Source organism: Choristoneura fumiferana, chromosome 9, assembly GCF_025370935.1.
Source record: "Choristoneura fumiferana chromosome 9, NRCan_CFum_1, whole genome shotgun sequence".
In the NCBI taxonomy this organism is placed as follows: Eukaryota; Metazoa; Arthropoda; class Insecta; order Lepidoptera; family Tortricidae; genus Choristoneura; species Choristoneura fumiferana.
Genome location: NC_133480.1, coordinates 1,825,848 through 1,841,392, shown reverse-complemented (window position 1 = coordinate 1,841,392; position 15,545 = coordinate 1,825,848). Strand labels below are relative to the sequence as shown.

Sequence of the window (15,545 nt, the reverse complement as noted above, 5' to 3'; positions counted from 1 at the left end):
GAGTGAGAGCTGACACTCACCATCCTCGATCTGCTGGAAGCAGCGCGCTAAGCTGGACACAGACGACTGGGGCACGGAGAACACGAGCCGGTCCGCGAAGTTCTCTTCCAGCACGGCCGCAGGGAACACCTGGCTGACCATAGCTATGCAGGCTTCTGCACTCACGCCGCCGGACGACTCCGTTCTGATGATGAAAATAATTCTCATGAACAAGTGTATGAGATAGAGGAACTATGCTCCAAAGATAAGGTTTACCTTTAAATAAAATCGGCCAGGAACCATTAGAGTTCATACACCGTGAAAAGCCACAAATGGCACAAGTATTCATAGGTGGGCTTGTGCAAGGTCCGCCCGGATTGCTACCACCATCTTGCTCGCTAATCCTGCCGTGAAGCAGCAGTGCTAGCACTGTTGTGTTTCGGCGTGGAGAGTAAGACAGCCGGTGAAATTACTGGCACTTGAGGTATCCCATACTTAGGCCCCTAGGTTGGCAACGCGTATGCAATACCCCTGGTTTTGCAGATGTTTATGGGCGGTGGTGATCTCTTACCATCAGGAGACCCACTAGCTCGTTTGCCATCCAGTCGAATAAAAAAGTATCCACAAGGCTAGTGATTGCCAGTGCGGGAATAACCGAATCCAAACGAGAGGTGCATATTTTAGACTCGTAAATCTGTGCGGTGTGCGCAAAGTCACCAGCACAAAACCTGACACAAGAAAGCGTGCATAAATATCGGATGTAACTCTATTTCTAGGGCCGCTAGGGTAGGACGTGTCCGATATTTTTGCACCCTCCGCTCTTAATGCAGATGACTGTATGTGTGCCTGTGCTGTATGCACAACCACTATGCACATACTTCCATTCGAAGCAACTGGAGGGCTAAGGGATCTAAGTCTAACTGTCGTATAGCTGATATGATAATGTTAAGCGCAACGTAGAACACCAACCAACGTGATGGACGGGTGCCCTGGTTAAAGCCGCGGGTACACTGTGGATGCGGGCCGGTTTTTAAACGAAGCAACTGGAGGTCTTTGGGGGGGACCATGTCCAGCAATTACTTCCAACGGCTGATATGATGATGATGATGGTGATGATACCTGTGATGAGTCTGGTGCCGCAGCGGCGTGCCTGCGACCAGCGGCGTGTGGATGCTCACATCCACTGTTTCGTGCTCGGGCTCCACGTCCACCTCCACAGAGCCCTCGGCGCACACAGAAGCGGTGCGCGAATTACCTGGCACACATACAAATAAATAAACAAAAGCTAAAAGCCTTATCGGCTCCTATCAAATCATACCTATTGACTCCAAGGAGTTCTTTTCTAACAACCAATCATCGAGAGGCCCGCGACCGGCGATTTAGCACTCACTTTGCTTTCGTTTTATCATTGAACATGTCTGGCCAGGGCCTTGACATCTAAAAGTATCTAAGAAGTTTATTATTTTGGTAATTATTACCTTCGTCAGCCTCTCCTAACGACGGTGAATTCTCAGTAGATCGCAGTGGTGAAGGAGACATCGACTCTGCCTCTAATGTCTGCAACACAATCATTCATATTTAATTATTTACCTGTAGAATAAATACTAAGTATTTTTAAGTTATATTTTTCTTCTAAAGTCTTCCTAAATGGCCACCTGTCAGAAGCCATGCTACTTGCGAGAATTCGCATAAAATGGCGGCGCCATTTGCAGGGTTTTTTAAAGATGGCGGATGGCAACCGAAGGGTTTTCATGACGGTATCTGTGCCTTGGTGGACTTTACGATAATTTCTTTGTTTATTGTTCTAGTCTTAAAAAATAAGTGTCTAAAATTTACACAGCCACTTACCGATTTCTGATAAGCCTGGCCTATCTTCATCTCTAACGTGTACCCAGCACCATACAAATTCTTCAAATGTTGCGTCGAACCAATACACCTAAATATAATCACATGTCCATTAGTTATAATAACAGAATATTTGTTAACAAATGATCTGGAGATTACCATTTACCTACTAGTGAATTGACAACTCCTTAACCTTTAGGCCAAAAGTAACCCGAACTTACGATATATGTTATTCCTGGAGCCATTCATAATGTACGTCATACCAATTTTGACCATTTTAAGCTCTCCCCTCCCCCCCACTTGTTACACGTATTGCTATGAAAATTGCAATTATTTTGTTCCTGTGTCACAAACCAATTGAACCCTCCCCCCTCCCCCTAAATGTGTGACGTACTTTATGGTTAACCCCTAAGATTCAGCATCGAGTACACATACGAATTTCAGTTATTGTAGTGTAAGTAAGATTAATAAACAAAGATGGAGATTTTCTTACCTAAGACCACCTTTAACCATAATTCCAACTCTAGAACATAAAGCATCAGCCTCTTCCATGGAATGTGTTGTCAGAATAGCACCCTTTTTACCCTGCAACAAAAGAACGGAGATGGAACATAATTAATATCCATCGCTCTGAATACCAATGAAGAAGCCAATTTAAATAACCGATTAAACACTATACAGATTAAAAATTCGCTAAATTTTTATGGAGGTGATGGTACGATTTCTTGAGGGAGTTCCACGGTTACAGAGGCGAACAGTTCCGTTACATCCCTAGTGCCTACGTAGCATACGTAAATAAAGGCGTCTAGAGTCAGTAATGCTGGTGTTCTGTGACTGACCTGGAAGCTGGCCAGGATGGTGTCCCACAGGAACCGCTTGGAGCGCGGGTCCATGCCGGTGCTGGGCTCGTCCAATAGCACCACCCGGGGCCCCCCAACCATGGCCAGCGCAAACGACAGCTTCCGCCGCGTGCCGCCCGAACACTCCTCCGCGTTTTTGTTCGCGTGCTCCATTATCTGGAGACCGCTTAAATACGCGTCTACTATCCTGAAATCAAAGGTGGATTCTCAGGTCTACTATAGGTATCCTTGGAAAATAAAGCAAAGGTGCTATTATCTTTAAGGCTACACAGAAACAACAAACAAAACAGTATTTGCACCCGATTTTGGAGGGCTCTGAGAAGCAGGAGTAAAATGTTTCCGGAATCTAATGTTAGGCTTATTTTGTTATCTTATCCGCGTCTACTGTTTTGTAAGTGAAGCTATATAGCACAGGTATTGCTTCTTTATCAACAATAAAAAATCAAATCAACAGTAAAGAAGAAAGAACAATGTCGTCACTACTTTGAAAAAAATTCGTATCTCAAATCTATACGTCAACAAATTTGACCCTTAAATAAAACAATGTTCATTAAGTTCAATCGGAAAGATCATCGATTTTGAGATACCAGCTTTTTTCAATGTAGTGACGATGTGTCATTTTGATTAGAGATTCCTTTTAAGGTGTAGATAATCAAGGAAATAATAAGGATGAACTTTGTGAAGAGTAAATTGCACCCTCTTTTGGTGGCGTATAGGTAACAAAAGTAAAACTGTCACATACTTGGGCGTATCAGCCTTGCTGACGCCCCTGATGGCCGCGTAGCACTCTATGTGCTCGCGGATGGTGACGTTCTTCCATAGAGCGTCGTGCTGCGGGCAGTAGCCCAGCACTTGGAACGCCGACGCCTGGCTGTCGCAGACGTTTTGGCCGCTCAGCATCACCTGGGGCATAATGGGAGGTCCATGTTGAAAGCTGATGGGAGAAGTCTAACTAAACAAATAGGCATTTGAAATATCTAGGTACACTTTCTGCTCCTAAGAGCCGTCATAGACAGACTGTATTCAAATTACAGCATAACTGCTAACCGCTACATTTGCCATAGCAGTTCCAAAGCAGTCGACAAACATTTTCGCAAAATTTTTAGCAAAATTGCGGTTTTAATGCAGTTCTATTGCTAAAATATAAATATCTCCATCAAAACTGTAAGCCGACGACGCAACCCACTTGCAGTTGGCGTGCAGTTCTGACGACTGCACATTAGCTGCACGGTTGCACGTTGCAGCCCAACTGCCCAAAATAGTTACATAAGCAACGTAAGGTTGAGCTCTTAGTCTTCTAGATTATATCTGGCTCTAAGTCTGGATGGGTACATCGCACAGCTGACAAGTTAAGAATGATTTTTCTAGGGAACACAACACTTTAAATAGAACGGCTGCAAATCATGAACTTAGGAGTTTTTTGAGAGAAAAAATCATAAGATTGGATGATGTAGGTTGAGGGCTAGACGAAGCTTTAATAGCCTCGTTACAATTAGAGTCCAATTAGAGAATTTTTTTAGGCCTAGGTCGTTTGAGACTCACCGGAGACGGCATCATATAAATGTTTAGTTTGTGTAATAAATATTTCCTTTCTTCTTTCTTATTGTGTAACGTACTCGGAATCACGATCATTTTCATCATTTCTTTCTGTCACAGGGCGTAGGATGAGGTTAGAAAGAAATGGTAAATGCGATCACAAGCGCCAGAGCGTTGGATACGGCCACTGGTTATAAGCAGCTGGTGTAACTCATCGCGGAACCGCGGATCGGCAAACGTAGCGTAAGACGTCCAGCAACTAGATGGATGGATGATCTGGTTAAAGTCGTGGGTTCAGGGTGGATGCAAGTCGCTTTCAACCGAGGCAACTGGAGGTCTTTGGGGGAGGCCTATGTCCAACAGTGGACGTCCTGCGGCTGATATGATGATGATGTAACTCACCGAGCCACAAGTAGGCCTAGTTTCGGCCGTGATGATCTTCATGGTGGTGGTCTTCCCGGCGCCGTTGTGTCCGAGCAGGCCGAACACCTCCCCCCCCTCCACGGCGAGGCTCAGGCGCGCCACGCCCGCCTTGCGCGCGCCCTCGCTGGGCCCGCAGCACCCGCCCTCGCCCGTGCCGCGCACTTTGAACTCCTTGCGGAGGTTCTAGAAAAACGTCGTCATTTGGAAATTAATAACGTTGAAAAATTATTTTATAGGAGACTTGTTTTTTTATGCCTTAAGGGCGGTAGCTCGACATGTTTTGGGATAATTCGTAATGCTTTCTCCGGGAGCACGCGACACGCCATTACACCCTTAGGCTTAGGCGTCCTTGGGTTTAATTTAGGGGGTTGCAACCAAGGTAACCTGCATTTTACTTACGACATGTTTATCAGCAAGTGTGATGAGATGAAAAGTAAAGTTGTGATACTGACGTGCACGACCAGCGCGGGCACCGCCTTGGTCTTGTGTTGCAAGATGGCGGCCACGCGGCGGCGCTCGCGGCGCACGTCCTCGTCCTCCCCCGCCTCCCCGCCCGCCTCCGCCTCCGCTTCGTCCAACGACTCCTCCGCTTCGCTGCGACGCTTCTGTTAACAGGGGGACGTTCGAGCTAGGGGTGTACCGACTAGTCGCCGGTTGTAAGGGAAAGTCGACTTCCCTCCACATTTATGTTAAGCTTAGATAATTATTTATACTTAATTAAAAAATACTCCGAAGCGGTAACGTTCCAGAAAGCCAAAGAGCTAGCCGAAGATCGTACGGAGCGGTTACTCCACCGACAAGAGCGTTATAAATTTAAGAAGATGAAAGTACCTATTGCTTGTTGCGAGTTTGCCGTAACATTATGCTGAGTGGGGCCCACTTTATACTATTCGATGTTATTTTTATTCTTTCCTTCTAATGTATTTTTATGTGTAAATAAATGTTTCTCTCTCTCTCTCTCTATTAATTCTGATTGTACTGCATGGTGGTTACCTTGCAAAGCGATCCTCCTGACTTGAGGCGGTCAGCAGCCAGGAGCGCCGCTCCGCAGACGGGCACATGGAACACCATGGCCACAATCAGCACCCACACCTCCGCCGTGAAGTAGCTGCCCAGTGCTGGGGTCGCGCAGACCCCTCGGAGGTTGCATGTTAAGTATACCCTGGGAAGGTACAGGAAAAACATTGGGTAAGTGGAAAAAGGGGCTTGATAGATGGACAGACTGACAGACGAATAACAAAGTGATCCTATATGGGTTCCGTTCCGTTTATCCTTTTGAGGTACATACCTAAAAAAACCCGACTGCCTTAAAACTAGTCTAGTAGTACTATTGTATTTATCCGGAAATACAGACGACGGGAGCGAATTCCATTCCTTAGCAGTTCAGTTCAGTGGCGGCGGAGGACCTTTTGTCATGGGCAAGATAAATTTTGCGAGGGCCATGATGGCGCAACATACATTTTTTGAGCAAAAAAACGAGAAGCTTTGGAGGCGCAAGGTCTTTTAGACTGCGAGGCTTTAGGCGATGGTCCACGTCGCCTAAATAAGCCTAGCGCCGCCTCTGTTTATGATCTTACTTGTGTTTACCCGCAGTTTCGCACACGTAAATCATTAGATTCAGCAGCTGCATTGAAATTTTGGGATTTTTTAAATTCCCGTGGTATTTCCCGAAAATTAAATCGTGGTTTTCATTGACGTTACATTAAAAACGATCATGTCAAAGTTCATAACTCTAAGCCCAGCGGTTTTTATTACTTGATTTTATCCCTATCCCGTGGGAATATGGGAATAAAAAGTAGCCTATGTTTTATTCCAAATGTCCAGCTATCTACATACCAAATTTCATCCAAATCCGTCCAACCATTTCAGCGTGAAGGAGTAATAAACATACTCACTCACTCACTCACAAACTTTCGCTATTAAACTCGTAAAGTTAGTAGGATTGTTTCCAATAGTTGTCTATTTCTATATCTACTCGTACATACCTATCAACGTAGTAGATGATTGCGTAAGGTATATACAGGACATTCAGAAAACTGAATATTAAGTGCAGCCAGAAAGCGATGTCACTACCTGAAACCAAATAACAAATAGCAAACATTAGGAGCTGTTTCCCATCAAAGCTTCATAAGATCTAGCTGGAAATGGAAACCCTAGAATAAATGTGCATCTTCTGAATAATTTATTGAATCCGGCGTTACTTTGAGGAATTTCATTAATTGAACATCTTCTATTTTTATTTTTTATACTGTAACGGTTGTTTATTCTAAAGTTTCATTGATAAACTTGTATTATTTAATTGATTTATCTATGATAGTGCACCTATGATTAACAAATCTAAAATTAAACTGAGGGTATCTATAAATGAAGTTAAATAAAAGATAATCGAAGCACTTACCCCACTTAAAGGTATCGACAACAGCGACCAGCACGAACGGTATGACGCCGACCCACGTGGTGACGTTGGGCATGATGCTTTGCGCGGAGTCCATCTTGTCGAACACGTAGGAGAGGCACGTGTTGAATAAGATGGCGCACGGCGCGTACAGCACGAGGAGGAAGGAAAGCATTGTGATGGCCGAGCCGTTGGTTAGGCTTGGGATGTCGTTGACTATTACCTGTGAAGAAGGTTGCCATCTCTTGTTAGTGTAAATCCGGGAGGCCCAAATAAGCTGTTAAAAGCGAGTTGGGCTCGCATAGTAAAAGTTTACGACATTTTCCTCGAATTCACTTGTTTCTATCCCCGGGATTTTTGCATCTTTGAGGAAAAAGGAAACTTTAGCTTTCGATCTATGTATTAGTGATTTCTTTATTCGATCTAAAAAGTTATTTCTACTCGGATCTCGCGGGAACTTTGCGCTTTCCCGGGATAAAGTCTGTTTCAATCAGGGACAGTTAGCTTTCTATAGAATTTACTTATTCCTATCCTGCGGCTGTAAAAATATCGTCAGTCTGTAGACTTAAACTTACCAATAGCAGTACTCCGATGCTGGTAATGATCATGATGAAGATAAGGATGGTAAAGTAGGTTAGGAAGTACATGCTCATCGACAGGCCATTGACCCGCAGCTGATTCTTAGCTTTTATCTGTAAACAAGGTATTAACCATAGTTAAGCAAAACTTCCCATTTGAAGGCTCTATATCTCACGTTTTTCAAAGCTATTTATTTACACGCATGAGCGTTACTCCTTCACACTAGAACAGCTAGTTGGATTTGGATCAAATTTGGTATGTAGATAACTGAACGTAAGTATAAAATAGCACATACTTAGGCTTCTTTTTTGTCACAATATTCCTGCCGAATTGAGATGAGATTCCAAAATTTCAACCTCTGGGCTTAGAGACTTGATATTCTGCGCAAGTGTTTTTTTTTTGCAACGTTAGAAAGAAGATATAAAATACATTTACAATGCACGTGCTCGGAAAGTGCCTCTTGACGTGGGTCAACATATCCATAGAAATTAGTGATTCCTGCACGCATCCACAAGTGTGCCGTAAAGTTGTATGGATTTTACTTACCGCACTTGTGCGGTAAAGTAACTTTTTAAATTGCCAATTATGTCCAAACTATTGTTAAAAAAATAAGTCTAAGAGTCGTTATAGTTAGGCTTTGAACAAATAGAAACGTTTGATGCAACCAACTGAATATTTACTGATAATATAATACAGATTAATCGCGACAGAAAAGAGAAGTTAATTATTTTTTTTCATGTAAACTCGTATTTTAATTCGTCTAAAGTTATGAAAAAAAAGAAATAAATTCTTGAGTCCAATTCGGACCGTGCGACGTCAAGCGCGCGCACTCGAAAGTTAACCAATGAGCTTCCAGTGCGCGCGCACGACGTAGCACGAACCAATCATGGTTACCCGTTCGCGCCTGTCATGAAACCCCGCCAAGTAATGTCCATAAGTTCAGTCCGGTGAATTAATTTTTGATGAGTAAATTAAAATGAAGAGTTTAAATGATGAATTTATATCTGACTTTACGCCGCCTTACGTCCTTCACGAAGTACATATTGTCAGTGACAAACTCAACGCTGAACAAAATACGTGAACTATAATATACATAACTAAGTTAATAAACATCTTAAATTGATAGAATAATCTACTTCTACACACATGGATATTATAACATTACCGGTATGTCTTATTCTTATTTATTTGCTTTTATCTATTAGAATTAGTGAACCAATTTTGATTAATTTACAGTTCCAAAGCTAAAAAATCTCAGATTTACGGTAACTTTTTGTTAACAGCTGGTAGATTAGATACATAATACATATACTTGATGATAATTAACTATTACACGGATTTATTCACGGGTTGCACTGATATTTAGCATTATAGGAGCGTGCAGGAGATAAGGACTAGCCAATATAAGTGTGGAAAATGTCAAGCAAAAAGGGCTAATAATTAATCATAAAAATCACGAAAACTAAAACAAAGTCTCCTTTACCTATCATTAGTAGCTGTAGCTGTTCTAATCTTCTGAGTCAATGATCGTTATGAAAGATGGTTTAATAAAGTGTATACGTTAACGATTTTGGTTTGGCGTGCATATCGGTATGTATATCTACTGCCTGCTACTGTAGTAAAAGGAGTATGGCAAATAAATGATGTAGTCACTGCCTCGATTTTTTTCCTCGCTTAATGCATTGTAAAACGTTGTATGATATACGTGTCAAAAGTAGGAAATTCCCAACTCGTGCCGGCTCAAAAACACTCGCTTCGCTCGTGTTTCAAGTTCTCCGCACTCGTTGGGAATTGCCTACTTTCCGCACTTGTATCATAAATAACTATTATTTAACGCCATAAAAACAAACATAACAAATACAAGACATACATGACGCTAAACAGGTCCCCACTCAGCATAATGCCACGGCAAGCCGTGGCGCTGATTTTCAGTGAGGACCTTACGTTAGTAAAATCTACGGTGTAATTCTGCTAACTGCGCACATTACCTCTCTATCATACACGATGTCAACAGCCAGCGTGACGGGCACCAGTGCGAAGATCATCCCCATAAAGATGGCACAGATGACGTTCCCCACATTGAACTCCTCCTGCTGCTCCGTCTGCTGGAACGGATGGGCCAGCACCTCGATGGGGCGGAAGCTTTCCAACTGACCGGTGGTCTGCATGAGGATCCTGAGAACCGAAGAGTGGGAAGCGATGTAAAGAAAAACTTAAGTTTTTTTTGGACTTTTTAGGATTGCTTCGTTGTCAGTCTCATCATTATTAATCATTATCAGGTGGAAGACATCCACTACTGATCGAAGGCCTTTACTTTAGAACGCTACATTAAATGACAACTCGCAAATAACATCACCCGATTGCCCGCAACTCTCACGAAATCATCAGTATACTTCGTGGGAGGCCTGCTAACGCTTCGTCTTCCGGTTTGTGATCACCAATCCTTTCTCCCCCAACGGTTATCTGTTCTTCGAGCGATGTGGTGTGGCCCGCCCGATGCCACTTCAACTAGCATATTTTTCGAGCTATGTGTCGGTAACTTTAGTTCTTCGGCAATTATTTTTTTCAAAATTTTCATGGTCAGTCTATTCGTATATTAAACTTGTATATTTTCATGCCTATATACTAACCTAAATATACTATTGTCCAGTAAATTGATGATGATAGGTAGGCCGTGGGTGAATGTGGTATTGTAATAGGCCTTGATGATGCCATAGGGGATCAAGCTGTCCCCCACGCTGAAAGCTCCGAAGTTCTCCATGTCGAGAAGGCTGGAGAAGTTGCCATCGTAGCCTGGAGAAGAATATTTAGACAATATTATAATCATTATAGTCGATAATATAATGATCGTATACTTCGTACATTTTGCATAGGAGGCTCTGCTAACACTGCATGTTCGTCCGACTCGCTCTTGTCCGATTTTTTAAATTTCATGGTGTTGCTGGTTCATCTAATGTTTTAACCATTGTTGATTAAAAAAATGTTATGTATGTACACAAAAAATATTTAGAATGTGGATTTTGTAGCAATATTTTATAACACTTACCAATGACAGGCGAAGCTCCTAGGGTCTCCAAAGCACTCTTCAGATCCCACAGCTCTCTGGTGTTGTTCTGCTCGCTGAACAGCGCAACTGGGGTCTTATTGAAGTATGCGTAAGGGTCTAATTTGAGTGGCTGCATCCGGAAGAAGACTATCTGCCGGGACTTGATGTAGAGGCCGAGAGCGCATGATACTGTAAAGGGAATACTATTTTTTAACCCCCGACGCAAGAAGAGGGGTGTTATAAGTTTGACCGCTATGTGTGTCTGTCTGTGGCACCGTAGCTCTTAAACGGGAGGACCGATTTGAATGTGGTTATTTTTATTTAAAAGCAGATTTTTAGTACAAAGTTACTGAAGAAATTACTGAAACCAAAGGCCAGGTTGGACCTGCAAGAAAAATCGTGCAAGTTGCAATACATTGCGAGGTCAAAAAGCTTACGGGTAGTGGTCAATCGAGCTACGATACAAGTGGAAAAACATTGAAATTAGTTTTTTTTTATTTTATGTAGATAGTCTTCTTGCAAGTGGCGAGTTGTCGTTCATTGTGGCGTTCAAAGGAGGAGGCCTTTGTTCATCAGTGGACCTCTTCTGACTGATGATGATGATGATGATGAAAGTCTTCTTGTGACTCAACTTCCATACGAAACATTTTTTTTTTTGCGAATTTCAGTGTTTGCAGTGTTTTTACACCATGTATACGCAACGTGTCTCAACCCTCTGTACAAAGATAAATAGAACGTGTATGAGGGTATTTCTAACGTATGTACAAAGCCTCAGTATACCAAACGCGCCAGTAAAAGTACTCACTGATAGGCATGAAGATCATGACGTAGAGCTTGTAAGGGTCGCGGATCATGCGCACCATGCGGATGTAGACCAGCGCGCAGAACGTGCGCCAGCACGACGGGCTCGTCTTCACCAGCTCGCCCAGCGTGTCCACGGACACAGGCGCCGTCGGGGTCACCTAAGGGTGGACATCATGGAAACTATATAACGGGACAATTAACACCATCAGTCGTAGGAAGCTGCCGGCCGATAGACGTAAAACGGGAAAAGTCTTTGCCTATTTTTAAATCTATGCTTAAGGCACTATAATCAGTCGTCTTCCGTATAAATGTTGTAATTAGTGTTTTTTTTTTATATATTGCTGTGTGTATCTTTCTATTTAGGTTTATTCTGTATGTGCATTGTATACCGGGTGTGGCCTGTAATATGAGCAAATAATTAAAACATAGATCGTACTTGTCAAACTGAACAACATTAGTTCAGCAACTTTTAAAAATAATTAGTTTTTTAATTTTCATTACACTTAAGTTTATTCGAAGAAGCAATGTAAAGCAAAATGCTTGATGTTTGTAGCGTGACAGGCGGCGTCAGTTGTGTTCTAGGATGGCGTACATTGACTACAGTATTTGGTTTATATGAAAAAGAGAAAATCTATGGACTCCATTATTTTTAAAAGTCGCTGAACTAATGTTGTTCATTTTGACGAGTACGATCTATGTTTTAATTATTTGCTCCTGTTACAGGCCACACCCGGTATATAGATGGTTTTATGTATTTTTTATTTACTCTGAACTACTGTAGATTGCACCATCTGCTAAAATCTAATCCTTATTTCTGTCTACTGTAAAGGTCGCCTGGGAGAGATCGCTCAGAAGCGATAAGGCTGCCTATTGCTTAGCTTAGAAAACTCTATATACCTGTGTTTTCTGTACTGCTTATTATGTGTTGGTGTTCAATAAAGAGTCATTGTACTGTATTGTATTGTAGAGTACATAGGCCTACCCGCCTACCCCATAGTCTTCTAGTTGCTTCGGTTCGAAACGGCCTGCATTCACCGTGATCCACGGCTTTAGCCAGGTCATCCATTCATCCTTCCGTTCATAGAGAAGACAAGCTGCCAAATGGGCTGCTTAGCAAGGGAGTGTGGGTGAGTGTTTGCATGTAGTCAAGTATATCTGATCCAGTTGTTGATATGGTGATAAGTATAACAACGTAAGTATTAATATACCCTTGTTTGTTTATATGTATTCGATCTGGTTCACTAATGTTAAGCAACTAACGTTTGGCAACCTTCGCAACTGTTCAATATTTCTGAAACTGTAAATAATTCAATTTTTTCTCATAACTAACGAAGGCCCTGAAATAAATCCAGTTTTAGAGTTTGCGAAATGAATCAGGTTGCCAAACGTTATTTGCGCAATTAACGGATACCTACCATTCGATCTACCCTATATTATACCTTGACATGTTCCACTCCGTGCGTGGTGGAGTGTAGCGCGTGAGACGCGGGCGGGGTTGGCAGCGATGTCGTCTTCTGATTATCCTTGTCATTGAGTTCCTGAAAACGTCAAAAATTCATAATAAGTAAAACTATTGAATTACGAACTAAAAATTTTGGATCCTAAAATAAAAAAGTAAAATTTGACCGTTTCTGCAACGCCAGCATCCTGGAAGCGAGTTGGAATCCTGCTACTCTCACTATGCCAATATCCATCTTCGGGACGGCCTACCCACGCTGAGTTTTCTGGTAAATACCCCATAATGGACCCCAGTAAGCATCAGAAGAAGTGAAGGCCACTGATGTTACATTCCTTAATAATTCACATCGTTTTTGTGTAAAGTGGAAATAATCGGTGTGCCCTTACCTGGTAACTAAGAGTCTTGCTCTGCAGCGACAGACTCCGCGACAACGCCCGAGCCCTCACGAGCTTCACCGAAGACACCCCTTCGACTGCTTCTATCTCTTCAGCGTTCTCGCCTTCGAGGCTCAGGAACACCTCCTCTAGCGTCGTCATGGACACGCCGTAGCTTGTAATCCCTGGAGATGTTAAGAATATTATGACCAGAGAACTAAAGCGCCCACAGAAGCGCCTATATCACTATCAAGCCTTATATATTTATTTCCATTCGAGTTGGTTGCTCCACAACCCACGACCTGTTGCGCGACTCTAAGCCCCTCCGAAAAGTCAACAGTGTAGACCAGTAAAGCGAACGAGTTTGAAGTGGTCAATCAAGCGTCGCAATGTAATGCAACTTGCACGAGTTTCCCTGCAGGTTTAAGCTGGGCTTAATGATTAATGCATGCTCCCTTAAACCGATTGTGAAGAGACACTCACCCAGTCGGTTGGTCTTGTCTTTTATCTCGTGCTCGATGGCTTGGAAGAGTGGTGGGAACAGATGCACGGCGTAATGTGGTAGGATGTAGGACAGCTCTCGGCCGTGGCGGCGCGCCTTCTCTGCTCGAGGCACGTGTCCGCGAACCAAACGCGTGATCTGGTGCTCGCGGCAAGCTCCTGGGATGCCAACAAGTTTATTAGAGACTGCTTAGCTTATATCCACTGCTTTGACCCAGCGTAGGAGCAATACATGCTAGCTCCCCATCCCTTTTTTTGCGAAACTAGAGTATTAAAATTTGTTATAGGAGATCATTTGAAAAATAGCAATATCATTCGGATGAAATCTTTTAATGAGCATAGAATGCTAAGCCACTGAAACAAGTCCTACTTACCATCGAGCACCAGTGTTAGATGATATCCGATTCCAAATTTATTCTTTAAAAACAACGAGGTTCCAGCACACCTCACCTATAAAATAAAGATAATAAGTACTTCTTAAATTCAGGCGATACTTTAGTTTAGGGATGCATAGACAGCCGCAAACCAATGTAAATGTACGTGCGGTCCACCAGCGACCTAATAGAAATAGCGAAAGCCTATCAATCTGAATTGTTTTTAATTGCTGTGGCCCGTCTTTAGCTCATAATATGTTCGAGTACCCGATCCGATCCGGTGACTCCCCATCACGTAAAAACAAAGCGTCACCCCTGGTACTATTAAATCTAGCACGTCCCTGCTTTACTTCATTACAGAATATTTACGACACAAACAGTTTTATTGACAATTTACCCGGCCCTTGCTGATGACAGCTTTCCTGTCCCCCAGGATATCGGCTTCATCCATGAAGTGAGTGGTCAGCAGTAACACCTTGCCCCGCTTGGCTCGCTGCAGGATCCTCCACGTCTGTCTCCGGGACACAGGGTCCACGCCTGCCGTTGGCTCGTCCAGAATTATTATCTGGAGGAACGTGTTTGAGACTAGGTCAATTGGTGTCAATTGTCCCATGATATTTATTAAGTACCTACATTTATTTTATCTTCTCTTTTATGCAGTTGGTGCATCCATTTGGCTTGTCTTGTGGTTAGTGTTAAACATAGCTTGCACCCTGCAGAATGATTTTGTAAGTAGTGAAAGGAATTGTAACTTATGTTTCGAAAAAACATTTCCTACCCAGTTTCAAACGGATTATTCTTTTTGGCAATGATAGTATTCAGAAAGCGCTTTTTAACTAAAAAAGGCATTAGGAGGCCATTGACGTCTTCTACTTCACACACATACATAGTTAAACCATTGAACTGTTTCACAGATGTTTTAGCTTTGGTCAAAAGCTCATAGTAAATCATGGTAGATAAACTCAGTGGTCCCCAGGCATGACATGCACCCGGCGAGTGGTCTATTCTGATTCTGGCCTAGACAAGGGTGCTTTAAACTTAATCCTTCGTCCTTCCTTTCTTTCTCATTCCTTTGCTTGTGAGGCTATAGGTCAAACCAGTGGGCTACCACAGTTTGTTATAAGTAAGGTAACCACATACCTTAGGGTCACCAATGCAAGCTATGGCGATGCTGAGCTTCCGCTTCTGCCCACCGGAGAGGTGTTTCGAGAAGACTCCTGCCTGCTCGGGAAAGACCGACATCCACCATGGCTTTGTTGATGACTTCACTATGACGTTTCCGAGGGATTCCCTAGGGATAGCGACAAATGGGATATATAATAAGGACTAGCATCTGCTCCTGATAGTGTGCAGGTATTCTAACTATGTAT

The 15,545-nt window shown here is 42.8% G+C and overlaps 1 protein-coding gene across 1 annotated transcript in view; it reads right to left on the bottom strand.

Moving 5' to 3' along the window:
- Positions 1-15,545, bottom strand: part of LOC141431429 (cholesterol transporter ABCA5-like) — a 58,692-nt gene that overhangs the window by 7,743 nt on the left and 35,404 nt on the right. The window contains 24 exon segments of the mRNA XM_074092603.1: positions 21-184; positions 1,099-1,234; positions 1,458-1,536; positions 1,828-1,915; positions 2,318-2,409; positions 2,664-2,871; positions 3,427-3,587; positions 4,623-4,826; positions 5,096-5,248; positions 5,637-5,805; positions 6,629-6,716; positions 7,042-7,261; positions 7,614-7,730; positions 9,606-9,792; positions 10,248-10,410; positions 10,664-10,852; positions 11,469-11,625; positions 12,907-13,005; positions 13,313-13,485; positions 13,784-13,960; positions 14,176-14,251; positions 14,573-14,740; positions 15,316-15,402; positions 15,404-15,466. Of these exon segments, the coding sequence (XP_073948704.1) occupies positions 21-184; positions 1,099-1,234; positions 1,458-1,536; positions 1,828-1,915; positions 2,318-2,409; positions 2,664-2,871; positions 3,427-3,587; positions 4,623-4,826; positions 5,096-5,248; positions 5,637-5,805; positions 6,629-6,716; positions 7,042-7,261; positions 7,614-7,730; positions 9,606-9,792; positions 10,248-10,410; positions 10,664-10,852; positions 11,469-11,625; positions 12,907-13,005; positions 13,313-13,485; positions 13,784-13,960; positions 14,176-14,251; positions 14,573-14,740; positions 15,316-15,402; positions 15,404-15,466 (3,418 nt within the window).